The sequence below is a fragment of the Diabrotica undecimpunctata genome, chromosome 10 (assembly GCF_040954645.1).
Source record: "Diabrotica undecimpunctata isolate CICGRU chromosome 10, icDiaUnde3, whole genome shotgun sequence".
NCBI classification, from domain to species: Eukaryota; Metazoa; Arthropoda; class Insecta; order Coleoptera; family Chrysomelidae; genus Diabrotica; species Diabrotica undecimpunctata.
Window position 1 is genome coordinate 38,036,682 of NC_092812.1, and position 20,431 is coordinate 38,057,112.

General features: G+C 30.8%; 1 protein-coding gene across 2 annotated transcripts; it reads right to left on the reverse strand.

Annotated features, from left to right (window-relative positions):
- Positions 1 to 3,871: 3,871 nt before the first annotated feature.
- alien (COP9 signalosome complex subunit 2 alien) lies at positions 3,872 to 11,833 on the reverse strand. Of its 2 annotated transcripts, none has more exons than XM_072545844.1 (8): positions 11,627 to 11,833; positions 10,685 to 10,879; positions 7,920 to 8,045; positions 6,849 to 7,191; positions 5,532 to 5,670; positions 5,250 to 5,440; positions 4,983 to 5,124; positions 3,872 to 4,159 (listed from the first exon to the last, which is right to left on the reverse strand). In XM_072545844.1, exons 1-8 carry the CDS (start codon positions 11,678 to 11,680, stop codon positions 4,015 to 4,017), a joined length of 1,335 nt encoding a protein of 444 aa, XP_072401945.1. In that variant the 5' UTR covers positions 11,681 to 11,833; the 3' UTR covers positions 3,872 to 4,014. The 2 variants fall into 2 exon arrangements, with proteins under 2 accessions (XP_072401945.1, XP_072401944.1); XM_072545843.1 differs by having other exon boundaries at positions 7,914 to 8,045.
- Positions 11,834 to 20,431: the final 8,598 nt, after the last annotated feature.

The following is a 20,431-nucleotide window of genomic DNA, read 5'->3' on the forward strand; positions in this document are numbered from 1 at the left end:
TAAAAAACAATTTAATTTGAGTTACTACTTATCTGGGGGTTTGTCAGCCACTGGGATTGGCATCCGGAGAGCAGACGAAGAGGGTTTCAGAATTATTAAACCACTTGCATCAACTTCATCTCTGTCCAGTCAATCGGCATCCATAGACGATATTTCACAGTAGCGCAATGCAGAAAATTACTTGCTTTTGGCAGCAAGTCGCTGTAGGATGCACTATTGTGGAATGTTAAATAGATCCTAATGGTTGCAAATATTCTGTTCTTGAGATATTGTAGTGATGGACCAACCAATGAAATCATAAGCACCTCTGCTTAAATCCTTTCAGAAAAGGCGACATACCAAGGACAACCTCACAAGAAGTGATGAAAAGTTGCAAATGTAATGTACTGTAATGTTAAACAAGACCCTCCTCCCCCCAAATTACGTTACATAATACTTTTAAGATCCCTAAGTGACATAACTTTTTGTTCTGAAAATTTTTAAAAACGTCATCACTTACTGTTTTTAATTATTATATTAGTATTATAATGCTTACCATATACAAAATTCATTAATCGTTTCAGATTTCGTCATTGTTATTTTCTACAATTTTCATGCCTTTTGGGTAACTGTAACTTTATAATATAATGTATTTGGACATCAGCCAAAGCGCCATAATTTCTGCAACACTAATTACAGATACATGCACTATACACTACTAGAATACAGCAGAACATGAGCTATTGGAAGAGGCAGAAAATGAAGAGAATGAAATAACAAAACTGCCAACGATACAAGAGGTTGAAAGCAGAAAGCAGGTCAAACTACAGAAAAATGACAAGGCCCCTGAATGTGATGGAATACCAGACAGTTGAGAAATTACAAAAAGGAGATAGTTTTATATATTTAGGAGTCAACATCATAAAAGACAACATTGACGATGCAGAGCTTAACAGAAGAATTATCCTAGCCAATACGGCATACTCTGCTAAGAGCCCGATATTTAAATCACGAGACGACGTACATCAAATAACTAAGATACCAATCTACAAGACCATAATTCGACCGATAGTGAGCTGTTGATGCGAAAATTTTGGTGTTGACTCAAATATCTGTAAACCACATAGACATCTTACAAAAAAAGGTACTGAGACGAACATCACAGAACATATATACATCTCAAAGGCATCTATTCTTTTTTCTATTTCAGAGTCCATTGTCCAACTTTCACAGCCATAAAGCAAGACAGAAAAAACGTAACATCTGATCATTCGGATTCTAAGCTGCAGGCTAAGGTCTTTTCTTGTAAAACATGTTTTCATGCTCATGAATGTTTTCCTTGCTTGTTCGATTCTTGATGTGATTTCTTTTTTTGTATTACACTGACTATTGATATTTACTCCCAAATATTTTATGGAATTTACCTGTTCTATTATTTGACACTTGGCATACACATGTACGTTTATTGGTGTCTTTGAAAATACTAAAGTTTTAGTTTTGGAAACGTTTAGATGTGAACCGCAGATTTCGCTGTGGTGAACTACAGCATTTATTATATTTTGTAGCTCTTGTGCGTTGCTTGCTATTAAGACGGTATCACCAGCACATCTGATGTTGTCTATGCTGATTCCGTTAATCTCAATTCCGCCTTGGACCTCGTCTAATGCTTCTCTGAATAAAGACTCCGAAAACAAATTAAAGAGTAGCGGTGATAAGACACAACCCTGTCTCACTCCTCGTCAGATTTGTATATCTTCGGATGTTGTGTACTCTTTCAATTGTTGCCGTTTGGTGCCAGTATAGTTCTAAGATAATTCGCAAGTCTTGTTCGTCAACGCCAGTTGTTCTCAGAATTTCGATCATCTTTTGATGGTTAACGCAGTCAAATGCTTTTCGGTAGTCGATAAAACATGCATATACATCTGCATTCATGTCTCTGCATCGTTGCGTTAACACATTTAAAGCAAAAAGAGCCTCTCGTGTTCCCAATCCGTTTCGAAATCCGAATTGAGTGTCACTCATCTCTAACTCGCAATTCTTGTATGGATAATTCTGAGAAAAGTTTTAAGGACATGACACATCAAGCTTAATACTCGATAATCATCGCATTGTGAGGAATTCGATTTTTTGCTAATGCTACGAATGTTGATTTTAGACAGTCTGTTGGGATTTTACCTATGTCATACATCTTATTAAATAGTGCTGTTATTAAGTCTAGGATTTTACTTTCGTTATCTGCAATTAGTTTTAGTATTTCGACATTGATATTGTCTGGACTGTTGGCTTTTCCATCTTTCTGAGATTTTACTGCGTGAATCACTTATTCTGTTATTTCTGGGCCTTTTTCATTTATTCGATTATCTGTGGAGAACAAGGTCTATCGTCGTCAAAAAAAGTTTTTATGTATTCTTTCCATCTCTCCAGTTTGTCTTCTGTATCCATAATTATTTCGTTGATCATTTTTTAATATCGTTTCTTGTCTACCTGTCATTTATGAATATTAAAGGTGTCGTATTTTTCCTGAAGCTGTTCGATTTCTAGGCATTTTGTTGACATCCAGTTTTCTTTCACCTCCCTGCACTTTCCTTCTAATGATTTTATTGATCCGCTTGTATTGGTCTTCTTCTTGTATCTTTGTTATTTTTGTTTTTAGAGCAATTCATGTTACTTCAATCTCTGTCTGTACCAAGTTTTCAATCGTTTTTATTTCTCCCTCAAGCTTGATACTTATTTCTTTTTTTTTGTTCAGGGTTCTTCAGTTGTGAGATCTCTATTTTTCTTGTCACTGTTTTCTTTTTGACTTTGGAAAACCTTTTTAATCTAAAATCCATTATAACTGGATTGTGATCGCTATATCAGCTCCAGGGTATGTTTTCGTAGATTGTATGTACTTCTTAAAGGTGTTATTGAGCAAAATGAAGTCAATTTGATTTCTAACAATTCTGTCTGCAAGTGATTTCCATGTGCATAGCCTTCTAGGATGTTGTTTGAAGAAGGTATTGGCTATTAACATATTGTTTTCTATGCAGAATTGTATCTCCTCTATTATTCCTGGTACCTAGACCGTATGCTCCTATGTGGTCTCCTTCAGCACCACGACCAATTTTAGCGTTAAAGTCACCCATGATCATCGTTATCTGACCTCTTTTTGTCAGTCACATTATTTCATCTGTTGTTGCAAAAAATTTCGATTTCTTCGTCTGACTTGTCACTTGTTGGAGCATAGATCTGAATAATATTTAGTTTTCTGCGAGTTGTTTGTAATTTCAATATTGCTACTCTATCATTTAGAGGGATGAAGACTGTGACTGATTAAGCAATTTTGTACGACACTGTGATATAGCAGTTCCATATTGATGTTCTGGGTCGGTTCCACCTGAATAATATGTTTCCATGTTTTGTTTTTGTACTCCTGAACCAGGCCATCTTACTTCACTCATTCCCAAGATGTCTATTTTCAGTCTTTGCCAGTTTCCCGGACATAAAGAAGCTGCGTTCTTTCCAGGGGGCAATTCGTACTTACAATTCATATCGAGTCTCTGAAATCTGCAACACGAGTCCGTACCAAGTTGGAACTCGAAAACAGTCCCTGGCAAATAACAACAAATTAACTTTCGTATGTACCAAAGGCATTTCTGGATCCAGATTGTTGATTTCCCTCAATTAGAATTTAACATTAATAAAAAAAAATGGAAAGGAATACATAATGGTATTAATTAATCTTTACAAAGCTTACGATAGGGCATCTTGAGAAGTTCTGTGGTCGCCATCAATAAAAAACGAACTTCTGGTGAGTATGTGAAGATGGTGAAAGATATATGTATGATGTAGTAACAACTAGTGTTAGGACAGGTATGGGAGAGACTGGTAAATTTAATGTGGTGCGAGTACATAATTACAACATTAATATTTTATTCAAAACTGTCAAAACGTGTTAATTTTAATGTACAGAAAAAAAAATCTACATTTATTGTTATATAATTATCAAAGGCGCAACAAGCGCTATCACTTTCGTATTATTATTCAAACATTAAACTACGCCATTCTATTCATGATCGATGCATGAAGTGTATTCAGTTGATTGGCCCATCTATCTAACGCACTGTAACGAGCTTGGTTTACCGTTTCTCTTTCCAAAAACAGCACTTGGTTAACTTGATCTATTCGTCCTTGAATGGTACTAAAACATGATGGAAGCTGTTACAGATTTATTCTTATACATAGTGTAGTTCACAAATTTATTTAGATGGTAAAATTTACACTCTTTTCATTTGGGATTGGGCACTTAAAACTACCTATCGCACAAATGTGTTTTTTCTAAAAAAAATACCTGAGCTATCCTTTGCTTTAAAAACTCTGAAAAAATTTTATGAACGTACATTTTAACGCCCAAAAACCCTCATGATTTTTTTTCAGATTTTTTGGATCAAAATTGAGAAATTAAATATAATTATTTTATTAATTTAATCAATAAACAAATTCCCCCAGTGGGGGACAAAAATCGTTATTTGTCACATTTAAATGAGGGTATATGCTTAAAATATTAACATATAATATTTTTTACATATACAATATGAAAAAAATCACGAAAAATGCAGTTGTCTCGAAGTCACAGTACCTTCTTCATTGTGGAAATGGCCACCATGACCCTGCTATTAAAAAAAAAACGGAAAAAATAGACGAAAAATCGTTTTTCATTCACATACAGTTGGAGGTTATGTGATAAAAACATGGAAACACATCAAAAAATAGAATTTTTATATTTTGAACATGTTCTTGTCTGAAAATGGCAAACCTGATCGATCTTGAAAAAAAAAACAAAAAACATCAAAAATAGTTATTTATTGACATACAGTTGAGATAATGTGCTAAAACCATGGGAAAATCACCAAAAAAAGGGTTTTTTTTCGAATTTTGAGGATTTCCAGAGCGAAAATAGCAAATAAAACCCCATCATTCAAAAGATTGGAAAAAATGTATGTATGTATGTAAATTATACTTACTTATCTAATATACATGATACTAATAAACTCTCTACTTCAGAAACATCAATATTCAGTTCTGTAGAAATAAAAGGTATTCGTATTCTGGTATAGGGTTTGATAAGTTTGATCAAAACTTGAGTTCGTATATTACGTAGTAAGTCTAAAGCAAAAAAAAAAACAATTTATTAAAGCTATATGTGTAATCTACATATATATATATATATATATATATATATATATATATATATATATATATATATATATATATATATATATAACAATTACCTTCAATATGTTCTCTAATAAAGGGATCATCCATAATATTTTGCCTATTTTGCCTTAAAATAGATTCAAATTCGCTGATATCATTATTCTGATACGCAGTAACCAAATTCGTCATTGCTAATATTTCTGGATCATTTTTATATGGTTTTGCTTCTTGACAATCAAAAGGATTAATACCAGATTTCATCAACCTAGAATTATGTTATATATTATCTACCACTGTTATTCTACATTACTTATTGTTTTTAGTGTTTGTGCATAAATTATAGCCAAAAAACTTACATGTTTGCAAGAACTAGATATTTTAAACATGTAGTACGCCTCGGACTTCCTGACTCATCATAATTTTTAAAGGCTTCAAAAAAATCTGTGTGAGCCTTCTCAAATTGACCTTCCCTCAGATGCATTTTGCCACCGCATTCTAAAAAATAATTTGAAATTGGTACAATTTAAATTTAAAATTAATATTTTAAAATTTAAAATATCCAAATATGACTTTGTTAAAACATAGTTCATTTACAACTCACATGCTATATTTGTTTGACGGTTATTCTTAAGTTAAAGTTGATATTATGTAATTGATTGAAATATCTTCCAATAAAGTCGCCCCAGGAACGCTACTCAAAAATATTGGTAATATCATTTTAAAGTCATCTACTTTAAAATGAAATAAGTCTGAATTGTCAATATGAATGAGTCAAATGAAATTAATTTGAAGAATTTTTTCTATTACCAAGTAAAAAAAAACAGTATTTGTTTAATTTACATTATGAGAACGATATTTGAAGTGGAAAATTGTGGTTAGTTCCCAGTAAAACTTGTAGATTGTATTAATATGCCATAAGAAAATAGCTTCATAATTTCGAGGTTTTCTGGAAGATTTTTCATGACGAATTATGAGATTTTTTTAGGTCAACAGGAAAAGAGATTTGATTGATAATGGATTTTGTTGTTTTCTCTAGATATGTTGTCGGATTATTGGGAATTGGTCTGTAGTCTGGAGTATTAATGAGATTTGATAGTTTACTAATGTAGGAAGAAGTGTTTAGGATCAGTGTTATTTCAGTTATCGACAGGAATAATGCTAGTTTCAGAACATTTAAAAATGTCAACTATACTGGGTCTTCTTCCTGACCAAATCTATAATGTAAACGAGAGTAGTCTGTTGTCCAACAAAACATTTGAATCCTTTAAAGAAACGAGCTTACCAGGTTGTAAGGTGAGTAAAGGTAAAACCACATTTTTGCTGTGTTCACAGTAACAAAAAATGTGTAGAACCTGAACATAAATGCATACATTGAACTAGTATCTTTGTGAAATGCTTTATTTTATTTATTATGCATTTTCTCATACAATCCAATAATTTGAGTATTCCAATAATCTTTCTGTTTTTTAATAGTGTTGGATTAGTAAGATTCTAATATAGTAATATTTACGAGAAAATAAACCAAATATAAATTACTGAAATATATTTTATAAAGAAAATTATATGCCCATCAGAAAAATATTGGTATCTAAAATCTTAAGGACCTGGTTTGTAACATTTATCACAGAATTATTTATATACATAGCATACTAATTAAAAACATAAGTCATTACCTCGTATAACCCCCATAATCAAAGGATGAGGTATTGCAGATTTAATATGCAAAGACTGCTCATATAGCATCTTAAGTTTCTTATTATTTTTCTGAGCTGTATACATCTGGATTTCTAGTGCATAAATTTCCAGTAATTGTGTGCCTTTCTTAAGATCATCTTCTCCATCATCAGTTTGACATGACTGATGTAACTGTTTTAGTATTTTTGCCAATTTAATAAAATCCTCACGATCATAATATAACTTGCCCAATTTTGTATTTGTTTTAAACCACAGTCTGTCATTTTTGGCATCTTTTAGAGCTTCTAAGGTTGTCTCATAAAAATTTTGTAGGAGTTCCATCTGTAAACAAATCTTTCTAAAAACATATACTATAACAAAAATTTCATAAAATAATAAACATTTAACTAAACCTAATTGAGCGTGTCATTTCAACATGAACACAAGTCCATTAATTAAAATTTCTGTTCCTTTTCAAGAGAAGTCCTATTTCCTAGAAGTCCTAGAAGTTCAAGAGTGTTCCTATTTTCAAACGGACTCTAATTTTTGGTTGAATTTTATGTTGATTTGTTGTATATAAAGATGTGCCCTTTTCACAGAAAACATGTAGAACACTTTAAGAAACAAAATGGCACTAAAAAGTGATATTTAAAAACAGTTGACATGCCCTTACCGAAATGACAGCTTTAATATAATAAAATTTACTGTTTTATTTCTGATATATTACATTGGAAAGTCTAGGTGCATTTCAAGACAATCAAATATGACTAACATATTTTATTTTTGACCACCTTAGTTCTGTATGCACATGATAATGGTATTCATAACTTTTCTAGACTTCTAAATGAAACAGACCTGAAATGAAAGATGAAAATGAAAAGAATAAAACTTTGTTTTATTCTTTACAAGATTTCTTTTGTTCTTTTTGTAAAAAATATTAAGTGACTATTAATAATTAATAATTGTTATTATAAATAAGACAGTAAACTTGTAATTATTAATTAAAAATAAGGTTTAATTAATGTTACTTAAAGTAATGTAATCAGTAAAATATAAATACATACACTTACATTGCGAGATGTGGAAATGTAATCTAAAATAGAGTTAATAGATTTTTCACTATGATTTCTGGTTACAGCACTTTTAATGTATGTAAGCAACTGCTTGTATCTTGTCATCATCTCTTCAAAGTTACCCTACAAACATCACAGATTGTAAAATGGTTAGAAATAAACTATTAGTAAAAATAGAAAAAAAAACGGGTGTGGCAGTCCAGTGGGACTGCCGGTAGAAGTCATATTTCTATACACGCGTTCGCCGTTACAAATTTATATGTGAGTCAATCTGCACAATCATTACATATGTAATGCTATAGGTAAGAGAGAGAGAGCAGAAAGAGAAACAGAATTAGGTTAGGTATATGGTGCATCGTTTGCTGTATATAAACAACATTTGACCTGTAATAGGAGTATAGTAAATGAAGAATTGAATCAATATTTTGATGAAGATGTATATTTTTATTTTTATATATGTATGAAAAGAGTTGAATGCAAAAAAATTTTTTTACATATACTCTGCAGTAAAATTCATTGTTTATTTTGTTATTAATATAAAAATACAATACACTGCAACATAATTCAATATAATAATACAATACAAATTAAAATGCAACATTCATAAGTATTTAAAAATGACAATATGCATAACTTACTTAAGCATATGTTTAATTTACCATGATAATATTAATAAAAAAATAATAATATTAATAAATATTAAATATATTTACAAAAAGAACATTTTTATTCTCGAGAGAAAATATATCTTCTGTCTCTCTCTTACCTATATCTTACATATTTAATGATTTTGTCAATTCACTCCCATACAAATTTCTAACGTCGAACGCGCGTATATATAGAAGTATGACATCAAAAACGAAATAAGTCCCACCCGAACAACTCTTTTCTGAACCTTAAAACTTGAATTACTAAATTTTTAGATAACTGAACTAAGCCTCAGTTTTATTAATAGCGTCTTGGCGCCATTTTGTAAGATACTTTTAAATGGGACCATGGAGAAATGAATATATTATTTGAAAGCACTTGTATGAATCATTAGGTCCCTGAATTTTTTGATTCTTTGTGGCATCATTTGAAAATCCCCACTAAATTGTAAAAATTTTATTAAATTAACTCTCGGTGATAGAATAAGTCTGTCTTCCCAGATGGATAACGTCACTAGTATCATATATATGCCAAAAATCATAATTTAAAAATAAAATCCACCTTTTTTGAAATTTATGTCATGCATATAAACATATACATAAAAGAAATTTAACATAAAATAACAATCATTATATTTGTCCCTTTCATCTCTAAGCCCATGACTACTATATGTACTAAATATTCAATGAAAAATAAAATAGTTTGGAAAATTAAATAATGTATAAAATTAGCGAAACAATATTAAAAAATATATTATAATATCTAATATAACATCTAATATAATATATAATATAACATAATAATTAAAAAAAATATATTCCCTTGTTGGGATCGAACTGGAGACTTCTGCTTCTAAATACCCCGCCTCAACTCATTCGACCAAAAGCCTAAAGTAATAAGGTGGCTAATCAATGTCATTATTTGTCAAGAACATTATGTCAGTTTTTTGGTTGTATTTTGTGTTTGTGTTTGTTTATTTATTGTATTCCAAAAATGGAAAGGTTATTACGAATTATAGAAGTTATTATATAATAATATTTATTTGCAAAAGACTTTGTGCAAATGTGTATATCTACCAAATTAATATAAAATAATATTAATATTAATAAATATTAAATATATTTACAAAAGGAACATTTTTATTCTCGAGAGAGAAAATATATCTTCTGTCTCTCTCTTACCTACATCTTACATATGTAATGGTTTTGCCAATTCATTCCCGTACAAATTTTCAACATTGAACACCCATATAGAAGTATAACTTCAAAAACAGTGAAAACCAAAATAAGATACAGGGCACTCTTATTTTCAAAAACACCTGCAAATACATAGTTTGAAGAAGTTCACACTTAAAAAGGTATAATTCCCAGGAGAGTTGGCATTTATAACATTCCTACAGTTTGGATGTAGAAAACTCTTTTTAGTAGGGACTTATGTTCCCTGTAGGCAATCTAAGTCCATAGGCATACTGTCAGATAATTTAAGAATTTCAAATATTGTTTAATCCATTTAAACCCAACCACTGTTTGGTTTTGAGGTTATATTGCAAGTACTACAAAATATACTGAAGATGGACGGATTAGTCCAAAAAGGTTTTGAAGTTAATCATTTTGGATTTTTAAATTCCTACTTTACTAGGGTGCCATGTCTGAATTCAGACATTGGCTATCATCATATTTATAATTGAAATAAGGTTGAATGCTCGAATAAATAAACTTTGATCAAATGAAAGGCAGATATCGAGCACGGTTTATTAATTAAATTATTGTCATTCTCTCTCCTGATGCTGAACATAATGTAGTTTTGCCTATTTTAAAAATTTTAAACTGTTTGTCCTTGTGTAGTGTAGTGTAATGTACACATTTATGTTTATGACATTCTTTGATTGTTAGATAGGCCAAAATTGACAAAATGCGCCTGAAGATGCTCTAGGGAGCAAAAGTACTTGGGCAAGATTGAATTAATAAACTGTGGTCAATATCTGACTTTTATTTGATCAGAGTATATTTATAATTTCCTGAACCTGTTCTCTATTGACTGTTATAAGAAATAATTCATATAGCATATAATTTAATTATCAAACATTATTATAAAAAGTAAATAATACAGCATACCAATTTAAAGTTAATTTTGATCATCTGTTTTAAGGCTTTAAAACCCCATTCTCCTTTTTCTCCACTCTCTAAATCCAGTACTTTTTGAAAGGAGGCTAAAGCTGCTGATGGTTCATCTTCTTTGAGGGCCTTGCTGTTGTAGTATTGATTTTCTAAATCCACATCTGGTTCTGAATTACTATCTTCAGAATATTCCTACAAAATGATTTGATAAATATTTTCTATTTATGACTAAAAATTTATTTTGACTGTTAATAAGCTCTAATATATTATGATATCTTCTCTAGAAGTTACAAAAATACTTGTCCTATTCATTCCCTATAGTACAAATTAACATAAGCATTTAATCCTTTGTGTTAATGGCATTACAGTATTTTAAGAACAAAAGCAAGTGTCTAATTATCTTCTAAACATATATTTTTGTAGTTAACTATATCCATAATGTTTGACAAAGTACCCATGTCTAGTATCCAAATTAAAACCTAAATTCTTTATAATATTGATATATTAGCTCTAATCTTTTTGCTATTGTACTATTGCAAGTTACTGCTCAGAATCCTATTATTATTATGAAACTACATAACAAAAACAAAATGTTTCCCAAAAATTTAAATAAGGAAGTCAAATCAAATTTATAAATAAACGGCTAAAATTAAATTAACACTAGTTAAAATATCTTCTAAAGGTAATTAAAGTATACAATTTAGTTTTAAAACCAGGTACTACTGAAATAAGCAATGTTGAAATATTGAGGTTTTTTATTATTTAAATGTTATCTATAAAAAATCTACGTGTAAGGTAGATGAGAACTTTTAAAATTAGCTTAATATGTTGTATTAACTAAATATAAACTTACCGGTATCTAATTAAGAACATAAATATTCGGCAATTATACAAATACAATTTATTAGAGAAACAGGTTATGTGTCAAAAATTACTTACCAAACCATAATCTTCTTCATCATCACACATAAAATCATCTTCATTATCCGACATTTTTAACAAATATATAATGAACCTTTCACAACCTAAGGTATAATCCAACTTTTTATAACACTATTACCTTATTATTTATTTGAATTAAGTTATACCAATTTTATTCCCTTGTCGTTTGTCCCTAATACGCCATTTTCCAAACTAAACATTGACACTACTGACACTGACATGAACGTTCAGACAGAGCAGCGGTAAATTTAAAACAATTAAATTTGATCAAAAAAACTATTATTTAATGAATTATTATTTAAATCCTATGATGGAAAGTATTTCCTTTCACGATCTTTTACTAAAAATAGTTTTTAACTATACTGTAAGTTGCCTACAATACTTATTAGTGATATAATTTTTATTTAGTATTAGCATGAATTATCTTAGTGTATTATTTTTTAATTGATCCTTTTTTTGGCAATTGAGCTGAAGTGCTCATCCAGTCAACAGCAAATGTGTAATAACGTTCACCTAACTTAACATGTTCTAACTAAACTAACTATAATTAATCCTTAACTTCTATAATCCTTAACAAAGTACGTGACCCTTCTATGGCGGGATACGGGCGTGTGGGATAATATTGTACTTTTGTTGTGGTATGTTGGCTAAATGCTGCAGGATATTATACTGATAGAAAAGGTATTAATGCATCAAACATCCGAAAATCTTTTCAGACAATAATAATGAAAGGGCCTTGTCCAATGTAATAAAATGTATATCTACTGAAAATTAGAAATGATGGAATCTCCTGAGGTAAAATGTTTAGGAAGCAAACTGAGCTTTTGTTCGGACTTCCCGATGAGGACTACTTCAGGGGAAACACCTTTATACACGTATACACCATAGGGTCTTGGAACCTTGGACGTGTGGTAACAGTGTTTCTCCATTTTCCCAAACTCCCCCGCACATTAAACATTTGTTAATCCCATTCGTATCTATGTCCTTATATTCATTATCATGGTCTTTATCTTCTGAAGTTATATCCCTATAAGTTTTCTCATTATGCCGTCAGAGAAAACTTTTCTTTTATAGCCCTGTTGCGCTTTTCTTTGCTGGGATAATAATTTTTGATCAGCTTTTTTTTGAAGGACATTTTTGTATGGAGTGGTGGTAATTATTTGCGAATACTGTTTTGTGGTTCTTCTTGCTCTCACCAGCTTTGGATGTCGATGGTCCTGGCAGCAGTAAAATTTCATGGATTGACTTTTCAATATCTGAATGTCGATGGGCTTTCAATGGCTCTATTATTTCTGAGTAGTTTTATTATTTATTTATTATTTATATTTTAAACAAATTCTATATTGTACCAAACCGTACCCTCTATGACGGTGACGCTTATGGAGATATGAGGGATGAAATATCTATTAGCATCTAACAGATGTCAAGTGGTCTAATGTGTTTATGTGATCCAAGAAGTGTTTTGTTACCTGATAAAAAACTTAGATAATGAATTAGATTTTAAGATAGTTGAGTTTTAACCTTCAATAAAGAAACGCACTTATTTATCCATGGTTATAAATTTCTTGTAGCAAAAACCCTACAAATCCCTAAGAAAAAGCGTTGATTAAAATATTATAGGGGATTGAAATATTTCAATCAACAGAAAAAGTAAATTCATGCTATATATTTGACGAACAACTCGAGGCATAGAAGCAGCTTGTTAAAGAAATTTCATCATCATCATCATCATCATCATCATCCAGCCTTCATTTATCACGTCCACTGTTGGACATAGGCCTCCCTTAAACTCCTCCATTCTTTGCGATTTTGTGCTCTTGCCAATTTTTCGTGATACGCCTGATTTCGTCAGCCCAATGTGTAGGTGGTCTTCCTCTACTACGTTTGTCTGTTCTTGGCCTCCAACATGTAATTTTGCTCGTCCATCGTGAGGCATGCATTCGTCCTTCTTCGCAGATCTTCGTTTCTTATTCGGTCCCCCAATGTAACTCCCAGCATAGATCGTTCAATTCGTCTTTGTGCCACTCTCAATTTCGAAGCCGTAGTCTTGGTTAGAGTCATAGTTTCCGTCCCATAGGTCATGACCGGTCATACGCATTGGTCAAATACTTTTCTTTTGAGGCTTATTGGTATGTTGGCCCTAAGTGTGTCTCGCAGTTTTCCAAAGGCTGCCCACGCTAAAGTAAATCGTCTTTGGATTTCGCATGTTTGGTTATCCGTGCTGATTCTTATTTTGTAACCCAAGTTAGACATGGATAAATCAAAGTTTAGTGTGTTTTAAGGGTTAATTAACGACAAAATTCGCCGGTTATAACAGTGACCTATTCTGTTCGCGACATTTTTCGCGAAGGTTCACGTATTAGTAAAAAGTGCTTCGCTCTTTCGGACACTTTGACTGGAAAACAGCCTAAACGTTCTAAACGTTTAGGCTGTTTTCCGCATTGAAAATAGTAACGTCAAAAACATTTTTAAATGTATCTGTTATTACAATGAATTGAGGTTTAATAACATATAAATTAATATTTAACTTAAACATGCCATATTAAAACAGTTTCAAAACTATTTAAAATTTTGTAGTCTCAAACAAGATTGAGAATAACATTCTCAATAAGTCAACTAGATTTTTAAACATAATTACTCTAGACACTGCAGTAATAAAGTTAAAATAAAAAAAACCTTATCACTATATAGTCTATCAGAACTTCCATGGATGATTAAATTAAAATATTATTGTTATATCAAAAAGTCAAATAAAACAAAATTTTTTAGCACTTCACCATTAATGTGGTTTAGACAAGGATAAAAAATGCGAATAAAAACTAATATGCAGTTGGTAATATTTGCGTTTTAAAACTGTATCGATTAATTAGGAACAGGGAGTGGAACTATTTGTAAGTGGTACCAGTTCAGTAGCTAACGTATTACCAGTTCAATAGTGTATCTCTTCTTGCAGTGAAAACATATTAAGTGGTGCAATGTATCGTCTCAAAGAGTTTTCCTCAAGAGTGGTGCGAAATATTAGAGGCACCCTCACTAAAGGTGCACTTCACAAAAGTGATTTACAATTGGTTATGATGCAAGAACAAGAAAGTGCAACCTACGATGGCCCTTTATTGGTACGTACTAGAATGTTATCTGATACTGAAATATCCAATCCTTCTGGATTTTGTGATGCAGCTACAGATCCAATCGATGACGATGAGGAAGTTACGTTGTTTCAAGTTCCTTTGTCAAAAAATCGAGAAGAAAATGTGCGCTATGAAATTGCTGATCAACCATCAACATCTGGTCAACCAAAGTCAGATTACGTTGCAATGACTGTGCTATCTGACTGTTCAGATTCAGACAACACACAAACGAATATGAAGCAAGTAGCTGCTAGTGGTGGTTCAGCTCCAGACATTACAGAAGAACGTAAGGAACAAGCTAATATTCTACTTTGTTGTTCAATACAATTCAGAATAATACGCGTTCCTCAACATCATCCACCTCGCAGAAGTCGTATTAGAGCTTTCTTCGCGAATATCTTCATTTCTAGATGTATGCGATCATTGTGTGGGAGATATAAATAAAAATTACATTTTATACCTATTCTTTAATATTATAAAAAAATGTTTTCTTTATAAATTAAACCTGTAGGTTGAAATATTTATATTTTGGTGCTTTAAAATGGGTTAACAAAAAAATATATAGTTATCCTATTTTTTAATATTATAAAAAATGTTTTCTTTACGCAAAAATATAATTGTCGTAAATATTTGTATTTGGCTTGGATTAATAAAGTTTATTCGTTAATACAATTTTCAATTGCGTTGTTGTTTCAGCTTATTTTTTTATTTAACCAATTTTCTTCTTCATTTTATTTTATGGGTAGATAATTCGAAATTTCTTAGTTCTAATTAATTCTCATAACTTTTGTCATTTATTTTGAAATATTTTTGTTGTTTAGTCAGAAATGATTTTTTTTTTAATTTAATATTAAGTTGGTGTTCAACCTTAAAAAAAAAGGATTCTTTCGTAAGTATCTACAAATATAACTTTTCCAATAATGGTTATTTTATTTTATGTCTTTGTTCTCGTAGTAGTTTCATGATTCAAATATGTATTTAGATTATGATAAAGCAAAAAGAATGTACCTGTGTATATATAGCTCCGATGAATAATTGACTACTATATCATCTGCATACCAATGATTCATTCCGGGTTACTTTTACAATCACAAACATAATAGACCCAACAAATTAAAAAAAGGTAAACAAATATTATGTCTTAAGTTTCAGGATAAAAAGTGGTAGCTGAGGTTATAATGCACAAAACAAATATAAATTAAACAGCCTGACAAGTTCCGGTGGTGATTTGGAAAAGGTTAAAACAGGATAAAAAAAAGTTTTTTTAATATCAGAATTCAATTTTTTTTTAGAAAAAAGATTTAAAAGTTTTCGAGATATTTGAGTTTTTCGAAACCACACTCCTTTTTACAAAGAAAAATTCCATAGTGTATTTTTTACTTCTGCTAGGGCTCGTTTTCTTTGTTGAATATTATACTTTTTAATGAAATTAAGAAACAATGAAAAAACATTACATAAAAATTGTAAATAGAATAATAATCCGAACTTACGCGATAGATGGGTCCGATCGTCGATCGACAACCCCGCAAGTCGAATGATTTGCTTTTCTTGCTTACAATATGATTAAGCTGACTTTATTAATTAACTTACTTAATTAATTACTTTAATTATTAATTATACAGCAAATCAAGAAAAAAAAAATTAGGTAATAATTCAAAATTATCAGGGCTCATTTCTCGTATCAATTACCTTTATTTCGTGGCTTCTAGTATTTCTCAGTTGCTTGCTTTATCCAGGATAAACAAGGAAAATAAATATAGTAAACAAAAATTATAAACTTTCAAATGCCATTTATTTATTATACTATAAAACATATAAAAAAGATCAAATGTTCTTCCAACTTTTATCATGTACAAACTTTCAAATCAAATTGCCAAGAAACAGAATCTCTAATTTTGGTTTGAACCAAATTTATTTAATTTAATGTAAAATTTGATCTAATTATTGCTTCTTAAAGAAAAGCAAATTTTAGTTCTGTAGAAACATCCTGATGTTAATTTTAAGCAACCTGACTTGAAAACAAGCAAGTCAGACTTAAATTTATTTTTTAATGCACTTGTATTTTCTGAGCGGTAAATTAAGAGAGGTTTCGATTTATAATCACCAGCAGAATTCGCGTCAACCATCTCTGTCAATAGATCTTTCGCGGCCTTAAAAAATTGAAAAGGTTCGCCCTCAACATTCGATAAAAGTTCTTTTAGACATCTTCCTCCAGAATGGCCCAGTCTTATCTAAATTAAATATGGTTTGGTTGGTGTAGGCGCCTTCATCTATCATAACTTTTAATTTCTCTGAATATGGTAGATCGTACGGTGGAGTTGGTATATTTATTGTGCTAACAACTACCAAGAAAGTGTAATAATCCAGAATCCCCAAGAAAGAAAGTGCCCCAAAAGGGACATTGAAGTATGTGCAGTATTTATTCTAGATATAAATTTTTCTTTCGTTTCACTATACAAACCTTCAAACATAAAACCCACAATAAAGATTGGTTAAATTTATTGAAACAGTTTGAAATTCCTCGTAAAATTTTTTGTGGCGATTTCAATGTACACCATTACAGGTGGGGTCCTATTCCGGAGGATCACAGGGGAAAGGTTTTAGCAGAAGCTTTAGATTTTTTGGAACTAATTACTTAAATGATGGATCGCCCACTAGAGCCGATCCCAATAATAATCACTCTGCAGTTGATTTAACTCTTATCTCCTCTTTTTTGCAAGATTTGGTAAACTGGTTCATATATCAAGACACTTTAGGTTCTGATCACTACCCTATTCAAATTCAACTCCAAATTACTTCCATATCTTTCGAAATCAATCCGACAACCAAGTGGAATGACGCTCGTGTTGATTGGTCAGCATTTCAAGTATTTATTGAAAATGAAATCAGTACCAATTTATCTCTAATTAATTCAGATAATTATCAACTAACAAAAACAATTTGAAGTTATATCTTCAGCAGCATCTCTATCCATGACTGTTTAAAAAACTTTCATTCCTTCTATCCAAGGCCCTATTGGTGGGAAGAAGAAAGTTCTGATATAGAAAGTCGCTCCCAAGCACTTTAATTATTTAGAAGACAAGGAAATATTATAAATTATCTGTATTACCAAAATATTGGAGCAAAGACTAAACTCATCTTTAAGTTAAAAAAAATAGTTGGATAACTTTTCTTAATCAACTCAATATATTTACACCCCGTTCAAACATTTGAAATTGTGTAAAAGCTATAAGAAATAAATATCGTCGATGTGGACAACCTAAATAATTTTCATTTTTATTCTACTTCAGACACCATGTCTAAAACTTTTACAGGTTCAGAGTTAATTTTGGCATTAAAACAAACCAGAAGCACGGCTCACGGTTTGGATGGTTTTTACACAATAAAATTTTTCACATTCTTCCAGATTCAGCTACACAAATAATTTAAAAAAAAATTTAACAACTGGTTGTTAAAACAAGATTATGCTGAGAATCTTTAAAACGCTGTTATATATTTAATAAAAAAACCATATAAAGATCCAAAATTACCATCAGCATATCGACCTATATCGTTAATGTCGCCTCACCAAGACTGTTGAACGAATATAATGGGCATCAGCAAATGGGTATTAAATAATTTAATAAATTTATTTTTAAACAGAAAATTTTATATTCGTGATCACAAAAATGTACTCCACGGACCAAGAACAGTATATAACGGTTTGACGCAGGGATCAATATTGAGTCCACTTTTATTTAATATATTCACAGCAGAACTGCATAGTTTTATGGATGGCGCTATAAAATTTATTTAGTATGCGAATGATATTTGTTTCTACACTATACATAGTTTATATGAACGATGTATTACAGATTAAAAGTATATTTTTTGCTGCATGCGTGATTGGTTAAATATTATGGGTTTTAGTTTTTCACACCAAAAGACAGCGGCTATGTGTCTTACTAGGCACAGACTTAAAACCCCTGATTCCTATACCATGGGTAATTTTACTATAAACATAGTAAAAGAATATAAATATCTTGGCATCCATATTGATAATAAACTCTTGGCTAGCCACATAAGACGTACAGCAAAAATGTGAGAATGTGAAAAATCAAACCTATTAATCTTAGACAAAATTCAATATAAGGCGATTAAAATAGGTCTAGGAAATATGGTGTCGTCACTACTATTCGAGATAGTTATATCTAGCTAATTGACACGCCGTGCATGTCAAAAGAATTTTCAACTCGCGCATTCTTGGATCATTTTCAAAAATATATAAGAGCGTTAAAAAATCTTGTTGAACTCATCGACTCGTAAATTGTAAATTATTTTAATTTAGTAAAATAATATTTTATAGCAAATATATCTCACGGTAAACTCTGTGGCTGGAAGGTAAAAGGGGATAAGTCGACTTTTTGCAAAATAGTGTTATGTATACCATTCGACAGCATTTTTGATTCTGCACAATCTTGGTAAAGAGAGTTAAGTGAAAGTTTACTAATTAAAATATTATTATTGATCAAAAAGGGATAATTTCGCTACAATTTAATCGTTACGACTGTTTTAAGGATATAACTCAAGAGATCTTCTGGAGAGTAAAATAGTAATTACTAGTAAAATGGTATATGCGCACATATTTTCTAATATTATGAAAATAACTGAGAAGCAAAACGATTTAAGTCATGCTAACTTGAGAATTATTCGAAATGTGTGCTAGTAAAAGGCATTAGTCAAGATATCCCCTTTTGCCGGAATATGATAGAAGAAATATATATGAAAGTATTGCTAGGATATACAAAGTTATCCCTTTTTGCAAGAATGTGGTGTCCTCGCAAATTATATTCGTATCAGTTTCTTGTCAGTACTTGTCTAAATTGTGAAGAGAGCACACGCAAACTTTATCAAGGAACGTTCACTACGATGGCAACTCGAAATAACAATTATTATTCCTCCATTCGCGAAAGAACTAAAGGGCTTGTATCAAGGTGTTTAAACGGCAATAACGATTACAAGCAATCAAATACAAGTTAATTGCCAATATATTTAAATTTTTTAAATAATATTTTGTGATTTTGTTTCGCAGGGAATTATCTAGATGAAAACAAAGAAAATCGTGGTCGTGAGACTGAAATGTCAGTAAATTACGTTCATACCTACCCAGCTTTTGATTCGGATAAAGAAAAATCCTACACTGTTTTAACCAATGGTAAATAGTTTTGTATGTATCTACTCTTTTTGTAACTCTTCTACTTTGACGTACTAATGATCGATGTTTTATTGAAAAAATAGGTTTTATTTTATAGTACATTATAATAGTAGTGATTTATCATATTTCCAGATTTTTATCCGAATGTTCAGAACGAGACTGAAACTTCAGTAAATTATGTTCATACGTTCCCAGCCTTTGATTTGGATGAAGAAAAAACTTACACTATTTTACCCCTGGTAAATATTTTTGTTTCTATTAATTTAACTTAACCAATCAACATGAAGTCTTCTAAACAAGCAGATTTAAACTTCCTCGAAAATACCACTGCATTATCACAAATGTCTCAGCGATGTTTTAGTTAAGTTACGTTAACATTATTTTTCCGTCCATTTGGTCCTGAAAATACCACTTGACCAAACATCGCTTCGCTGTCGGCGTATTTTCGAAGATATTTGATCTCGTGAATTTAAGACAATA

Excerpts from the sequence above, each read along its gene's own strand:
- alien (XM_072545843.1), bottom strand. The coding sequence starts at position 11,680 with ATGTCGGATAATGAAGATGATTTTATGTGTGATGATGAAGAAGATTAT. Across the intron at positions 7,192-7,913 it reads CCACATCTCGCAATGTAAGT|ATGGAACTCCTACAAAATTT; the intron begins GTATGTATTTAT and ends ATTTGTTTACAG. Across the intron at positions 4,160-4,982 it reads GTATCATGTATATTAGATAA|TACCATTCAAGGACGAATAG; the intron begins GTAAGTATAATT and ends ATCATGTTTTAG.